Genomic DNA, 15,906 nt, shown 5'->3' with positions numbered 1-15,906 from the left:
GATCGGTACGAAATCGGTCCCCTGTGGCGTGAAGACGGTGTGCAACTTCCAGACAACCGTGAGGCAGCCGCTACCCGTCTGAGGGCGGTTGAGAGACGTCTGGCTCGAGAACTCGAACTCCGTCAGTCGTACCGTGACACTGTGAACAGCTGTGTCACTCAAGGTCACGCGAGCAAGGTGAAAGAAACTGAGCCCGGTGCGCAAGGTCGAACGTGGTACCTGCCCCACCACGTCGCGCAGAACCCTAACAAACCGGGCAAGGTGCGGGTAGTGTTCGACGCCGCGGCAATATATGGTGGCACGTCACTGAATGACAACCTCATTAGTGGACCCGACAATCTGAACTCACTCACTGGCGTGCTCGTGAGGCTCCGCCAGGGCCGCGTGCCGATAGCGTCTGATGTGAAGCAGATGTTTCACCAGATAGCCATCCGCGCTGAAGACCGACGGTCGCAACGGTTCCTCTGGCGAGACATGAGCACGAGGATTCGGAAACGTATCAAATGAACGTTGTGATATTCGGTGCCAAGTCGTCACCACGCACGGCAACTTACGTGCTCCGGCGCTGTGCGAATGACGGAAAAATGCAGCACCCTCAGGCGGCGGACAGGGTAGTCAGCCGGTTCTACGCAGATGACTACTTGGACTCGGTCGACACCGAGAGCGAAGGACGAGAGTTGGTTAACTCTCTCAACTCTCTCCTGAGCGCTGGTGGATTCCATCTGACCAAGTGGACCAGCACGTCAGAGACGGTGCTGCAAGATATCGCACCTGAGGATAGGTGCGATGAGGCACGCGATCTGGACCTGGACGACGAGGCACAGTGGAAAAAGACGCTGGGAGTTCACTGGTGTGCTCAAGATGACCAGTTCAGGTTCAAGGTCAGGATCGTCAAGGGCGAGAACACGAAGCGCTCCATTCTGAGCAGCGCCTCGGCGGTGTTTAGCCCGCTCGGCATCCTGGCTTCGTTCACCATCCGAGCCAAGTGCATCATTCAGAAGATCTGGCTGGGAGGATGGGACTGGGACGAGGTCATCACCGACGCATAACTTCTCGCCCAGTGGCAGCACTGGCAGCAGGAACTGTGTGACATGGACTGTGTTCGAGTGAGCCGCTGTTATCGCCCCGATAACAGGGTGGTGGTAAAGTGTTCGCGTTCACGTGTTCGGCGACGTATCGGAAAATGCGTTCGGTAGCTTGAGCTGCAGGCTTCGGTCATGGCCGTCCGCGTCGTCGACGCAATCAAGGCCGAATACGACACGACAATCCACCAGACCGTCTTCTGGTCTGACTCACCTACTGTGCTACAGTAGATCAACAGCGAGGGCCGGCGGTACAACACGTTCGTCGCCAACCGCATCTCCGAGACCCAGGACTCGTCTGAGATGTCCCGGTGGCGTCATGTGCCCGGCTTACTGAACCCAGCTGACATCTGCAGCCGCGGCTGTGCCGTCACGAGCGTGGCGCCCGGCGGCGTATGGGTTCAAGGACCCGCCTTCCTGTGGCGCTGCCCTGATTACTGGCCAGCCGCGCCTGCCTGCCTGACAGCCCGCCCCGGAGACGAGGGGGCAGCCGAAATGAGGGTGACATCGTGCGTCACTATTCCGGCGGCGCCGGCCATAAACGCCAGCCGGTACTCATCGTGGCTGAGGCTGCTGCGTGTGACAGCATGGGTGCACCGCTTCGCCCACAACAGCCGTGCCGAGATGGATCGACGATCGGGGCCACTGACCGTTCACGAGCTGCGTGACGCTGAACACGTCTGGCTGCGCAACGCCCAGGCAGAGCAGTTCGGCCCCGAAATCGCCGCTCTGCAACAAGGAAGACGACTACCAACCGGCAGCCATCTCCACCAGCTAGCGCCCTTCATGGACTCGAGCGGCCTGCTGAGAGTCGGAGGGCGACTGTGTCATTCCCAGCTCGACTACGAAGCCAAGCATCAGGTAATACTACCTGCGAAGGAAGACACCACACGGCTGATCGTCACAGACCATCAAAAGAAGCTAGCACACGCGGGACGCCGAACACGTCCTGACTGACATCCAGCAGCAGTTCTGGGTCATCTGTGGCCGGGCGGCCGTAAAGCGATACACCCGCGCCTGCATGGTGTGTCGTAAACGGTCAGCTCGGCCAATGCCACCACTGATGGGCGACCTGCCAGCCTTCCGCGTGGGTGACCCGGCCCCAGCGTTCGCTAGAGTGGGCGTGGACTTCTTCGGACCCTTGGCGGTGAAGAGACAGCGTAAAAGGGAGAAGAGATACGGCTGTCTGTTCACCTGCCTGTCCACTCGAGCAGTCCACATCGAGCTGGCTCACTCGCTGGACACCGACTCATTCATCATGGCGATGAGACGCATGATGGCGAGACGCGGCAAGACCAAGCTGGTTTGCTCGGACAACGGGACAAATCTCCGAGCCGGTGAGCGCGAGCTGCGCCAGTCGCTGCAGCAGTGGAACCTGGCCAAGATCGCTGACACGCTGTCACAAGAAGGCGTGGAGTGGAAGTTCAACCCTCCGGCTGCGCCCCACTTCGGCGGCGTGTTCGAGCGTCTGGTGCGCTCAGCCAAACGTGCCCTGTCGACCGTGCTGCGTGACAGGACTGTGGATCACGAGACGCTTCGGACGGTGGTCACCGAAGTCGAGGCGCTCCCCAACGGCCGACCGCTGACGCACGTCAGAACCGATCCCGACGGCTATCAGCCACTGACGCCGAACCACTTCCTCACCGGAAGGGCTTCTCCTCAGCTGCCTCCTGGCGTGTTCGAGGATGGTGACCTGTGCCGCAGACGGCGCTGGAAGCACACACAGGTGCTGCTAGATCACTTCTGGCGGCGCTGACGACAGGAGTATCTTCCCACGCTGACTACGAGAGCGAAGTGGTGCAGAGGCACGGCCGACATCAAGGTAGGCGAACTAGTGCTGTTGGCGGACGATAACGTGCCCCGTGGGCACTGGCCAGTGGGACGAGTGGCCCGCACGCTCCCTGGCGCAGACGGCCGGGTTCGCGTTGTGAACGTGACGACACCCGCCTGGCAATACAGGCGGCCTGTCAGCCGCCTCTGCCGTCTCGAGCATGACGCAGACGAGCGCTGATGTGACGGGACGGTGACTGTGCGCGCCCCGCCTAATGAGTAGTTTATGGCAGTGCCGTGCGACACTGCCGCACTGTGACCATGTGCGCCGCGATACTGTAGTTAACAGTTTATGATGTCTGGGATACTGTCATTCTTCCCCGACGCGCGCCGCGAGCGTTCGCGTCGCAGAGTGAAGACGTAGTTACAGCCCGTTTATAACCTCTCATTAGCTCTAAATGTAGCTGGTGCAAAAATGCTCGCCTCCCGCGGACGAACAGTGCCCGTTAGTTAGCTGTTAATGTTTACAGAGTTGTAGGGGTAGTGTTTTATTTATTCGGCATGTGTAGCGTTCATGACCCATAGTTTGCTCGCTTGTAGTTAGGATTTTCCGCGAGTGGCGCGAAAAACCCGCTATGTTAGCCCGCTATGGCCGGCTATGTTAGCGAGCAAACGGGCCGTCGCTGCCGGCGCGGCGACGGTGTCTCCGCGACGGTGTGAGCGGCCCCCTCTGCCGATTGGTCCCCACCATCTGGAGCCCATATGTGAGCCACGTGGCTTTATGGGGACACGCGGGCGGGGACGCACGGTCCCTGCCGAGCAGTCCACGTTCAGGCTCCGACGGCGCGGCTCGACGCGAGCCGCGTCAGCGTTTACGACGACGACGACGACGACCTCGGAGTGTGCGACGTCGCCCTTCCAGCCCCTCTCTTACACTTGCCTTACAACTACTTGGCTAATAGAGACTCTTTCTTTTCATCGTAGAAACAACCGGTCAAATATTTCTATCAGCCTGGAAATGTTCAAAATTCAATCAGAATCGCTTAGTGATAAAGACGTGTGAGGTTGTTTTACAAAATGTGTGCTCGCAAAACTTAGCGACACAACCTCGACGCCAGACATTGTAGTCTTTGTAGGCCGTACAGCCCTGCCCCCGGTTAACATTAGAGGAAGTGTTTTACATTTGTAAGGAGTTTTGAGGCGAAATAGCTATCTTGAAGATAATTCGGTGCAGTTCACACGCAGCCCTTCTTCACGCCCAATCTCCTCTAGATTTTGAGCTATACACCCGCGAATATGTGCAGACTATGTAAGGGAGACTACTTAGACGTCATCAGGCATCCATGACGCCATAATCACGTCATTCAAATCCTGCCATTCCATCGGCCAGGCGGCGATCAAGGCCCAAAAATATGATTGTCGTGTTGTCCACGTCTGGCGTTTGTGAGCATGATTTCCAGATACAACGGCCGTCAATTGGCTCTCAATGTTGTGCAGGGTACGAGGACGCAATCTAACCATAATGTATTGTTGAGCATATCTAGTTAACAGAAAACTGCGTCGTATCGGGCAGCCTTTCTTACTGAAAGGCATGTTATTAGTTACAAAACGGTTATTTCATCAGCTCTTATGCCTTGCCTCAATATCTTTGAATGTGGAGCATTCTCTTAAGCTTGGCCGAATGAGCGAACAAAAAGTGACGCATCTAAAGAAACATCTTTGAACGCTTTGGGACTCGTACCTTTATGGGGTAGTCCGGATGGATATTTTAGCTTTGTGAATTTTAGACTGATGATTAGAACGATTAGCCTCTACAGCACCGCAGCGTGGTGATATAATTGTTGTTGAAACTGGAGGGCAAAGGCTGTCCAGAGGACAACTTCAAACTTGTGAAAAATATACCTCCAGCCTAACCTTCACACGGTATGAATTAATTTTGGAAGACATCCGGAAGCATTGATCACGACGGTCGTTCTCGCGCGCACGGCGCCCGTTCCCTGGTGTTACTTGCTGTGGCCAGCACCGTTTGGTTATACGGAAACTGCAACCCAGGTCATCGCCGGCCTTGCTCCCGAGATGGCAAGCGCGCAGGCTCCAGCCTTTTGTCGTAATTCGTTTCACTACTCGATTCTGCAAAAAATGAACGTTCTCAGGCAAGCAAGGAATGGCTTCATTCGTTTCTGAAATTATTTCGACTCACTCCCTTCAACATTAATGAGAACCCTTACTTTTCCGGCCAAGGAGCCTTTGAGCAGAGCCCTAAGGGGCACACCATTGTTACCGGTCAAGGGCTAAACGACCATTGCATCCCAGCACGGGGCGCCCTGCGGGCTGTCATTCTGGCGACGCGGGGCTGGAATCCCCTGGTCGATCCTGAGGCCCTTAGAGAGACATGCCATTTTTCATTGGTTCCCTCATTGACGCGGGAGGCCTTCTGACCCACGCAGCTGGCCTCGGATCGACGCAGGGACCCTCACTGACGCGACAGGATACCTGATCGCCAAAGGTAGTCCAATAGTTCGTGCATAGCCTCTAGTTATGATTAGCGAGCTCATGCTGGCATTGGGTTGGGAGACCCACCGTTCGGTGCTAGGGTCCCGCCTGACACAGGGCTCTTCCATTGTCTCAATGTGAACAATGGCCACAAGTTCTCATGTTTCCTTTCATTGACAGAGGGCCCCGACCAACGCAGGAGTCCGTCTGTCATTTGGGGTCCGTCCCCGTTCCTGTTGAGCAAATGTTTCCCTGGCCGGCTCGAGTCCCTTGTTGACACAGGACACCCTGTTAGGCACTATGTGTCCCTGGCCAATACAGGAGTCCCGCGTTGCTGCAGGGGCAGGAGCTGCCCAACCAATGCAAACTGCGGGCCCAGCCTGGTCACTGTTTGGTTGATGGGCCCACAGAGCTCAGATCGACAGGGACCCGACTGTTCGCTGCCGGTGATCTCTGGCAGAAATAGAGAAACGCACTGCCTCAGAGGTCCCCACTCGGTGCAAGAGACCTTCTAACCGACAGCTGAGATCACGGCCCTACGGGCGGGGTCCTTAATGTGACATGCATCGAGCCATTCGGGCATTTCGCCTTCCAATCGCGCAGTTGGTCTTTGGTCTCGAGGCACGCCCAGACTCTCTTCGGCCCTCTCAAACATGACCTCTGACTGACTCGGGGCCATTTTCCGCCACAGGACACTTAAAAGGCACTGTGGCCCCTGACCGACACAGGTGCCCCTCATTCTGTCAGGGACCTAGAACATAGGACATTGCGGGTTCCGGCCAAGTTCCTGGTAGGGGAATGGGTCCCAAGGGCTCCGACGGACATGAAGCCGACTGTTTGGCTCCGCGTCGAGGCCTTATAAAATAGGGATAGAGAATCCTATTCAGGGCCGTGCCAACAGCCCCCAGACTGCCATTTCAGGTCGCGACACTACGGGTGGGGCCGGACTCGAGTTCAATCAAACCCTCGATCTTTGGTCTTGAGGGGCCCTTCGGGTCCCCTCTTCAGACCTTCGCAAACACAGCTCTTGGGGACTCGGGTTACTTACTTACACAGAACACCCCGACAGGCACTTTGGGCCACTGAACGACGCTCTCGTGGCTTCAGCAAGCCAAGTAATGCAATTCGCGGCCCGGCCTTGCCCGGGCTTGCGAAATGGACCCCCAGGGCGCAGACCGACACGCATCCGACTGTTCGGTATTGGTAGTCTCTGGTCAAAACAGAGGTCCGCTCTGTCCTAGGGGTCCCCGATCGATGCAAGAGGCCCTCTCACCGACAGTTGAGGCCACGGCCTTACAGGTGTGTGGGGGGGGGGGACGTCTCTAAAGGGAGCGTTCCACGTCTTAAGGTCTTGAAGTATGCGTCAGGCTTACTTATGACTATTAGTGTACTCTAAGCGGAAAAGACTGCTTTAGGCAGGACAATTCCTCCATTGAGTAGGTATTCTCCTTCATACGTCATTGATTTATTACGTCATCGTACCTTGTACAACATTGATCGAGGGCCAAATAACTGCAGGTTTGTCTGGAAATCGTGCTTAAGAACGCCAGATATCAACGACTCAAGAACTTTATTTTTCTAGGCGTTCATCATCGCATGGCCACGGAATGGCAGGATTGGAGCGACGCTACAAAATGAAGTATGAAGAAAAACGGTGATGTAGAACTCCTTTGGATTTATTTGATTACACCGAAGGGCAACAAATTACGTGTTGAAACTTTCTATAAGCTTCCGAATAGTTATCAGGATGTCGACACCGATGTATGTGAAGAAATCGGCCGAGGTGCGATTGGAAAATGTGGGATGGTGGGATATTTCCACATCCCAGGCTGGGACGCAGATTTCGGCCGGTTGTCAAACAGTCAGAAAAATATTTTTGCTTGTTTTGAATAGTTTTCCAGCAGTTCGTGTGCAAACACAACTAGAGGAGGCCAAGTTTGGATCTTGCTATGAATGATGAGGAAGGGTTGGTAGATGCTTTGACAGTAGGTGAGACCCTGGAAAATAGGGACCATCAGATTGTAAGGTTTTCATTGTGTGTAGCTTATTTAGGTAAGGCTAATCATGCTCTTGTTCAAAATTTTGCTGCGATTAAATTTGAAAACTTACAGCCTTTTCTGTCAGCTACCAGTGACGAGATATTACAACTACTCTCACTGTGCATGAGGTGTGGGAAGCGTTTAAGGACATTTTAGAAGGACAGAAAAGGCTTATTTCCCTTAGGAAAATGCGAGAGAGTAGCCCAAGAAATCCCCATAGCTGACACAGACAGTGCGTAATTTGATGGCAGTGAAGAAGGCAGTACGTGGACAACCACTATGCACGGACAGGACAACGGCTTACTTACGCACGCAAACCTCGACATCTCACCACACCTTTGGTAGCAGGCGTGGTAAAGAATTCAGAACGGCTATCCAAACGATCCAACCACCCGCGGGTTCTTGCACCTATGGTTATGAACCCGCCGATGTCGCGTCGCTCCTGTGCTGTTAAGCACATACTGGGTGCTGTGCCCCGCCCCGGGCTGTCGAGGCCACCCCATCGAGCATGGCGCGCCGCAAACGTGGTGATCGCCTCAGCTGACCGCGGGCCCTCTCCACGGGTCAGCTGCGCGAGACATCCGTCGAATTTGTTTCCTTCAACCAAGAGAGAAGCCGTCTCTCTTCTGCTGTAAGCCAGGTCAGGAAGCGTCTATGCAGGGCTGCACCGTTTGATGTAACGCATATCGTCTTCGCCTGGCCGTTGTCATACGAAATTAGAGACGGGCTTGACGGACCAGGTTTCTGATTCCCAGTCTGCAGTTATAAGCTGAGAGGTCCTCTTTCATTAACGAAGCAAGAGCCTGTGCCGGTTCACAGACCCACTGACGCCACCTAAGTGAGCTGTCCGCTGTTCCTTAGTTGTCGACACTGACAGCCTGTCACCAGTCATCGATGCCGTGGATGACTGCTGAGGCCCGGCCCCGACACTTGGCCGCAACAGTCACGCGCAGCTGGCCATCTGTCAACTTGCTCGATGTCGCCAACCGTGAGCAATATTTCAGAAAATTGAAGCCTGCATCGATCCGTCATGGCTTAGAAAATAACTCGCCGAGACATCAACACCAGTCATTTTCCTGCGATAGGGCCCGCTGCACTTCACGTGGGTTCAGACCAACGCAACCGCTATGCCAGCGATGAAGACACCAGCACTACTCACATAGTAGCCGACCCGCGTTCCGTGCATTGACGTGGCGCTGCAGATACACGACAATGGAGAACGCCTTTAATCCCAAATATGCGCAAAAGCAGAATCAGCTGTTTCCACCCCATTGCGACACTTAGCGCGCGGGAATGGCACGCTTGTGGGCGTACAGCTAAATGGTTAGTGCATCGGACTCTCATGTGGGCAGCCCGGGTGCGAATCCCGGAGGCCCTATGGCCCCCGGCGCTAATAAAGCCAATGCAGTCGCTGGTGCTCTAAAGGGGACGTGACGACATGCGGCGTGTTCTCTTTTCAAAACAACAAACAGGAATGGCGTACTTGAATACCTTTCGACTGAACGGTTATTGTCAAGTTCTGTGGCTAAAGACATCATTATCGACCACACTACTCGCATGAGATCGAGACCTGCCTGTTTGTCTGACATACCAGACCGTCAACAGCGTATCGACCGTTGCTGGACGTTGCTATGCCAACACCAATGACTTATTTGTAAACAAACGCACTTACTTCGCCTCTCGGCCGAGTAGAAATGGGCTTGAGTTAGGGTGGCCCAAGGAAGGGGCTTGAGTCGTTACGTCATAGCTGAGCAATGGGCTTACCCCGAAGCACGGAAAAGGCTTCCATTGACCAATGAAGAATGAGGCTCAGGGGCGCGCTCAGCTTCACAACATCGGCGTCCAGGGGCGCGCTCAGCAATCACGGAGAGGGGGTGACACCTCTCTCTGGTGGTCCTGCGAATTTGTCCATGACGGCGTGATTTTTACTTGCATTTACATCCTCGGTTTCAGCCCTTTTCCTGAGTTGTTCGATTCCCAGGCATGTCATTGCTAACTAGGTGAAATGCCCAAATGTCTGTATTATGTATCACAAAGGGTAATTCGTATCCGCATCATCAGCCACTTCATCTTCATTCTTGCTGAATCCTGCATCCTCGCGGCACCCTGCTTGCCCTGGGCGGGCTGCATGCGCCAGCCATGAGTAGGCAGAAGTGCACCCTTGGCCGCCTTCCTCATTGCTAAACATCATCCACAAGTGGCAACTAATGACGTCAGAGGTACGCACCAAAAACCGGTTCTTACTGGTCGGAAGCTTGTCGCTTGTGCATGACGTAGGCACTTGCGACTTTATAGATAGCAATTCAAGTAGGTACTCTGCCAATGGGGAGCGCGGTCGTGGTGCGAGGCTTCGTCCGAGCGCCGAGCACACACCCCGCAGAGCGTCTACAAGGTTTTTACGGCTATGCAAGCTTGCCATCGCTGCATCGCATCGCCCAGAAAATTTCCTGAAAACTTTAGATAAACACCCTCAGAGGCTATCTCAGAGGCCGCAGCCTTGTGGTCAAGTATGGTAACCACGCCCTCCGGCATACCGCTCACGGTAATCCGCGAAGATTAATCACATAGGGTCGTTGTCATCCGGTTTGCTGACGAAACCCTTGCCGCGTCGCCATAACAACATTCGAGCAATTGCATATGCAGACGACACCCAGAGACTGATACAAGCGACTGCGGAAGACATTATGACCCTTCGCCCTCGAGCCCAGAATGAACCGGCTAGTCTAGGGGCACGCGCCTAGCCGAACATGCCCCTTGGGTACAATGATGATATGATCTGACTGGTGCTCGATTCAGCCCCATGCACATGAAATGGGCGCTGCTTCAACGCAGCTGAAAGCCAAACAAGGTCAAATCAAACTTGTTTTCGAACTAATTATTTAATCCGTCGTTGATTCGGACAATCGGATGTCCAGTTCTGACTCTGACCCGGAATCATGCGAAGTGTAGTCAGAATAAAGATTCGAATAGAACAAATGTAATTCCAATACAAATTTGCATGTCCAATGAAAGAACACGTAAAAACACCGCCACCGTTTCAAACACTGGTGACATGTTATCGAAGAGAATGATCCGCATCCGAAAATGCTGAAGCAGTCGTTAGATGTGATGGAGTTAGCTCACTTATCACTATTCCTAACTTTTAACTGGAAAATCCTTTTTTAGACAACACGATCTCCCTGTTTAGTTAATAAGCTCCTCAATGCATCATCATTTGATTGCGTTATGGTACCTTGCACGACATTGTTTGAGAGCTAATTGCCTGCCGTTGCATCAGGAAATCGTGCTCACGAATACCAGATATAAGCCACTCGACAACTTTATTTCCATTTGCCTTGAGCGCCACATGGCCAATGTAATGACAATCAAAATGACGTAATGATAGGGTTATGTACGCCTGGGTGACCTTGAAATAGTCTGCACGAAAAATCTGCACATATTCGCGAGCGTGTAGCTTAGAAACTAGAGAGGATTAAGTCTTAAGAAGGGCAGGGATGTGATCTGCACCGAACGATCTTCAAGATGGCTATTTCAGTTCAAAACACAGCGCAAATATGGAGCACTCCCTTGAAGGTTTCAGACTTTTGTAAGTTGTCTGCACCGTAGTGCCGGTTGCAAACTATTCTGAGGCTCTGCCCGCGTGTGTCAAGCAAATTTTTTATGCCTTTGAAAAACCAAGCGCACGAACAAAAAATGGATTATTTGAGTCAGTTTCAGTATGGTCTGTGAAATCTTTGGATGCTTCTCTTTTCCTTCTTCTCCTTGCACATCTAAAAACGATGATAATCAACCTTTGTGCTCATATTTTACGTTGATGTCATGCTTGGGCCATTTGTTTCCACCAGACTGCCAAACCTTCCCCTTCAGATCTTGAACAGCACTTATGGCTTGTTAGTAATTCAAGTTCATTCAATGTTGGTTCGATGTTGCCAGATTTAAGCACCAAAAACTAATTGAAATCTGATTCAGCGTCACTTCAGAGCCTGGAGATTTAAATCAAGACTGGCTCACCGGGAGCTAAGGTGATCGTTGATATGGTCGCAGAGTAAGAGCGTCACAATGCAGCCATGGAAAATGCTGACTTGGCATGATCACAAAACGTCACGCTGCGACCATGAGAAAATGCTGACTTGGTATGATCAGAAAGTGTCACACTGCGGCCATGGGCCATGCTGTCCGGACATGATCGGAGTGTCACACTGCGGCCATGTGCAATGCTGTCCGGACATGATCAGAGAGTGTCCACACTGCGGCCATGGAAAAATGCTAAGCTGGATATTGTGATGTCTTTGCGCAGCGGTTCGGCTCAGCTCGGTCCGAGAGAGACGTGTAGCGACGAGTGATCTGTATTTGACCGAATCCAGTGGCCGTCCCGCCCCTGCTATCTCAGGCAGGCGCGACATAGCATTTAGTTCGGGTGAACCACTCATAATACCACTCTCAATACCACTCATGAGTTAGCTGCACACACGCACCTATCACGCGTCCCGTACGGTCCGCAACGGGGACGGCGGTCAGCGTCCGCTGCGATAGGTCGCCACATCCACCGCGCGGCCGAGGCCGCGCCGCGACACGGCAGGACGGGCAATGCGGCGCTGCGCGGCCAGCTGGGCGTGCTCATATCCCATCACACCGCGACCATGGGGAAAATGCCAACTGGACACGATCGGAGAAAGCGTCAGACAGCGACCATTGCAAAAATGCTGACTAGACATCATCAGAGAGCGTCACACTGCGATCATGAAAACTGCTGTTTGTGACTGGATACGCCTTGAGGCGCTGATACCGACTTGCTGTGTCACGCCGCGGCGTCCGTGCGCTCTAAGCGACCGCAGGCGGTTTCGCCACATTAGTGCTACACCACAAACTTCCGCCGACAGGAGTGCTACACCAAAACTCCCGCCGACAGGAGTGCTACACCACAAACTCCCGCCGACAGGAGTGCTACACCACAAACTCCCGCCGACAGGAGTGCTACGGCATGGCTTCTGCTGCCAATCCTTATATGCGGCATATGTGCTACCCGATATAACGCACGCTTCAAAAACTTGCATCCGTCATTATCTCTACTCCGAAAACGTATGCAACCATTGCTTATGCACGGCATGACTTCTACTGCAAAGACTTGCACCCGACACTAGTGTATCATCAAATACTTGTGGTCAAGTCGCTGCTGTAGAAGAAGTGACTGGCATGTGTTATTCCAGTATAATTATTGTCGTACAGCACTCGTGTCATGTATGAGTTTTTACGATGGAAGTAGTGTCGCGTATTACTGAAGAATGCATAAATCCGTGCTGCATGAGTAAAGACGAGTATAAGATTTCGCAGCGTAATTCTGGTAGTGTAGTATTCATGTCGTGTATGATTTTTTGCAGGAGAAAAAAATGCCACGCATCTTGTTTTGTTTACCTGAGTTTGCATACGATTTCCCTGTAAATGTGATGATGTGCATAAATTTATGAAGCACAATCCCGTGCCGAGTAGCAGTTCAGGTCGTGTTAAGTTTTCGCAGTAGAAACAATGCCGCGTAACAGGTAAATGAAGCCTCTGTAGGCCTTTGCAGCAGAAGTGACGTTGCGTGTAGCTGATGTCGTAGCACTCCTATCGGTAGTTTTGCCGTGGCACTAATATCGTGGCACGGGCCGCGGCCGACAGCCAGGTGCAGGTGCTGCGCGTGGGAACCGACCTACCGCGGCGGTGCCCTCGTGTTCCGCTTGGCGCATGCGTGGAACGCTCTGTCGTCAGCTGTCCGCTTACCGGCGCCGGAAAGGTTTGAGTTAGATGTCTTCGGGGCCATCATGAACTTACCCAGAATCAGCCCACATGTAACGTCGACGACTCATTTGCTTGCAAAAACGTTTATGGATGGTTGCGCGCGGGGTTGCCCTAACGCTAGCTCAGTCTGGTTTACTTGCATTTACAGTACTTCATCGAACTCGGGTATCGTCCGTTGTTTGCACGGAAATGTTGACAACACCGCATTGCTATGATAACGGCTGAGCATACGACCGTCGCGTAGGTGACGGACTGTCTTTCCTGTGTATGATGACTCATCCACTCACAGGTGACTTCAGCTTACTTTTGAAGAAGTGTTCCTGTAAATGGCACCTCGGATCCAGGCCCGGTATGGGAAGGATCACTGGCAAAAGCACCAGCCAGCCAGCTTTCTCCGAATCGCCTTGCGATCCTCTTTCTCGACTGTTTGGCTCTGTGAGAATTGCCCCATCATACTGAAATTTCTGTTCGCACGTCGAAATTGGCATTCGCGAAATGCGTACATTCACCGCAAGCTTGTAGCTCATCTCCCAGGTCTGCATTCTGAAACGCGCGCTGCCATTGTGTGAAAATGGCGAGGTCCGAATCCAGCAGCTTATCTTAACCCCCTCCCCGCCCTCAGTCAGCGTGACTCTGTCGCAAGGATGACGAAGCACGTTATGGCCGGTGACGTTATGGCGTTGGCTTAATGGGTTAAGATTAATGACGTTAACCGGCATCGAGGCGCCTCCAACAGGCGTTGGCTTGTCTTGAGCGGAAAAGGTTCGTTCGGGGGAGTATACATCATTGTAAACCCGCGGCGGGACGGGTGCTCTTAAGATCAGGTGACCTTGGAAGGCAGGATAGAACCGAGCCGAGCATTGCGGCAGTAAACTTGCGCCACAACATAATGTCATTGACCAGGAATTTTCACTGGCGAGTGGTATGATTACGAGAAATCATTTGCAAAAGAGCTCCGCCTAGTATGAGCCCCTATCCAGAAATTCATTCGTTCCGAAGTTTCGGACCAAATATTTAGAAATTCAAGCTTCAAGCTCAAGCTTGCACGTCCGCTGAGGGCCGGGCGCGACTCAAATCGTGACATGTTCACCCTTTCCCCAGCGAGCCTCACGAGCCGCCGCCCCAGCCCGTCCTCGGTTGGGGCGCTCCGTTGCCCGGCCGGGCTGGGTTGAGCCAGGGCCAGCCCACCCTCGGTCAGGGCACTCCGCTGGCTGGGCTGGATTGAGCCGCCGCCAGCCCGCCCTCGGTCGGGACGCTCCGCTGCCCGGCTGGGCTGGGTTGAGCTGGGGCCAGCCCGCCCTCGGTCGGGACACTTCGCTGGCGGGGCTGGGGTGAGCCGGGGCCAGCCCACCCTCGGCCGGGACGCTCCGCTGCCCGTCTGGGCCAGGTTGAGCCGGGGCCGGCCGTTCGGGTGATGAACGGCTCCGGTCCGGTCCGGGCCGCCGTCCGCCACCACAAGTCACCGTCTTGGGCCGAGTGCCAGGCACCCGCCAGCGAGCAGTGTTGCCAGAGCCATCTCAAGGAATCTCTTAATTTCTGATGACAGAAGCCTCTAGAAACTTCTCAGCTATAAGAAACACAGCGACCTGTAGAAGTCTGCAGACCTGTCCGCGGTACTGTGAAAGATGCGGCACTACGAAAGGCACGGCACATTTTGCTTCGGAATAATGACAAAGACGTCGCAGTTATGCAATGCTACATATGTTTTAGATCGTAAAAATAAAACGTAATAATGAATGACGAAAATCACTAAATGCTGCCACCTTTCTAAACTAAGACCCTACACAAGTGTCAAGTTTTCAAATGTTCTAAAAGACTTTCAAATTTCGAAGAATCGCGCCTAGCCCTATTTTGCTACATGTTCGCCTTATGGCCAAGCCTGAACCAAAGCCTACAGAGTTTATAAGTGTTCATCTTCCTGAGAGATCTCTGGATTGGCCGCGAGTGGCCGCAAGTACAGCCGCAGCGCTTTCCCAGCTCTGAGCTGCATGAAGCGGAAGCTTGTTTTGCATGAGGTTTACGTCGTCCACGACAGTTGCTGGTGCCTGCGCTGAAGCGCTGTTGGAGATTGCTCTACGAGAGTCAGGCAGACGCCTGTGTTGGGAGGGGTGTTCCTGCGTATGTGCTTGGGGGGTGTCGTTTGTTTTTACGTGTTTGCCAAGCCTCTTATCTATTTACCTTTTTAACCCTTTTTGTGCCGGATGTTATATTTTCCATTACCTCTGTTGTTAGCCTTATTCTTCGTGGAAAAGCCAGGGGAAAGGAGAAGTCAATGCGTTGATATTTTGGCGACATGCCTTTATTGAAACCAATATCAGTAGCGATAGCAGTGATAACGATCACTGGTGATCTACTGATATTTGTCTTTATAAAGGCATGTCGCCGAAATATCAACGCATCGGTCTATCCATTCTCCTAGTTTTTCTACGAGGAATAAGGAATATTGCTGTCTTGTTCTATTACTTCTGTTCAGGAGAAATCCAAAAAGATACATTGCGACACATTGAAAGCAAATTCCAATGATACTGACTGCTCCAAGATTTCATTCCGTGGTAGGAATGCTCAGCAATAGGCATTGCTTAGAACTGGAGATTTTAAAGACTTTTCTATTGCCTCTGTCTCATTTATCGCTCATGCACTACCATGTTCATCAGCAGTGCTACTTACAGACCAGACTTTGTTAATTTGCAAATTTCTGTTGAGCCCTGACTTAGATGCGTAGGAATGCACCACACCATGCTGCT

The 15,906-nt window shown here is 53.0% G+C and overlaps 1 protein-coding gene across 1 annotated transcript; it reads left to right on the top strand.

Moving 5' to 3' along the window:
- Window positions 1–584: 584 nt before the first annotated feature.
- LOC119109374 (uncharacterized) lies at window positions 585–1,049 on the top strand. The gene has a single exon (XM_037232986.1). It carries the CDS (start codon window positions 585–587, stop codon window positions 1,047–1,049), a length of 465 nt encoding a protein of 154 aa, XP_037088881.1.
- Window positions 1,050–15,906: the final 14,857 nt, after the last annotated feature.

This window comes from Pollicipes pollicipes, unplaced genomic scaffold (assembly GCF_011947565.3).
Source record: "Pollicipes pollicipes isolate AB1234 unplaced genomic scaffold, Ppol_2.1 Scaffold_7231;HRSCAF=8579_pilon_pilon_pilon, whole genome shotgun sequence".
In the NCBI taxonomy this organism is placed as follows: Eukaryota; Metazoa; Arthropoda; class Thecostraca; order Pollicipedomorpha; family Pollicipedidae; genus Pollicipes; species Pollicipes pollicipes.
This window is presented reverse-complemented; position numbering and strand designations above follow the sequence as displayed.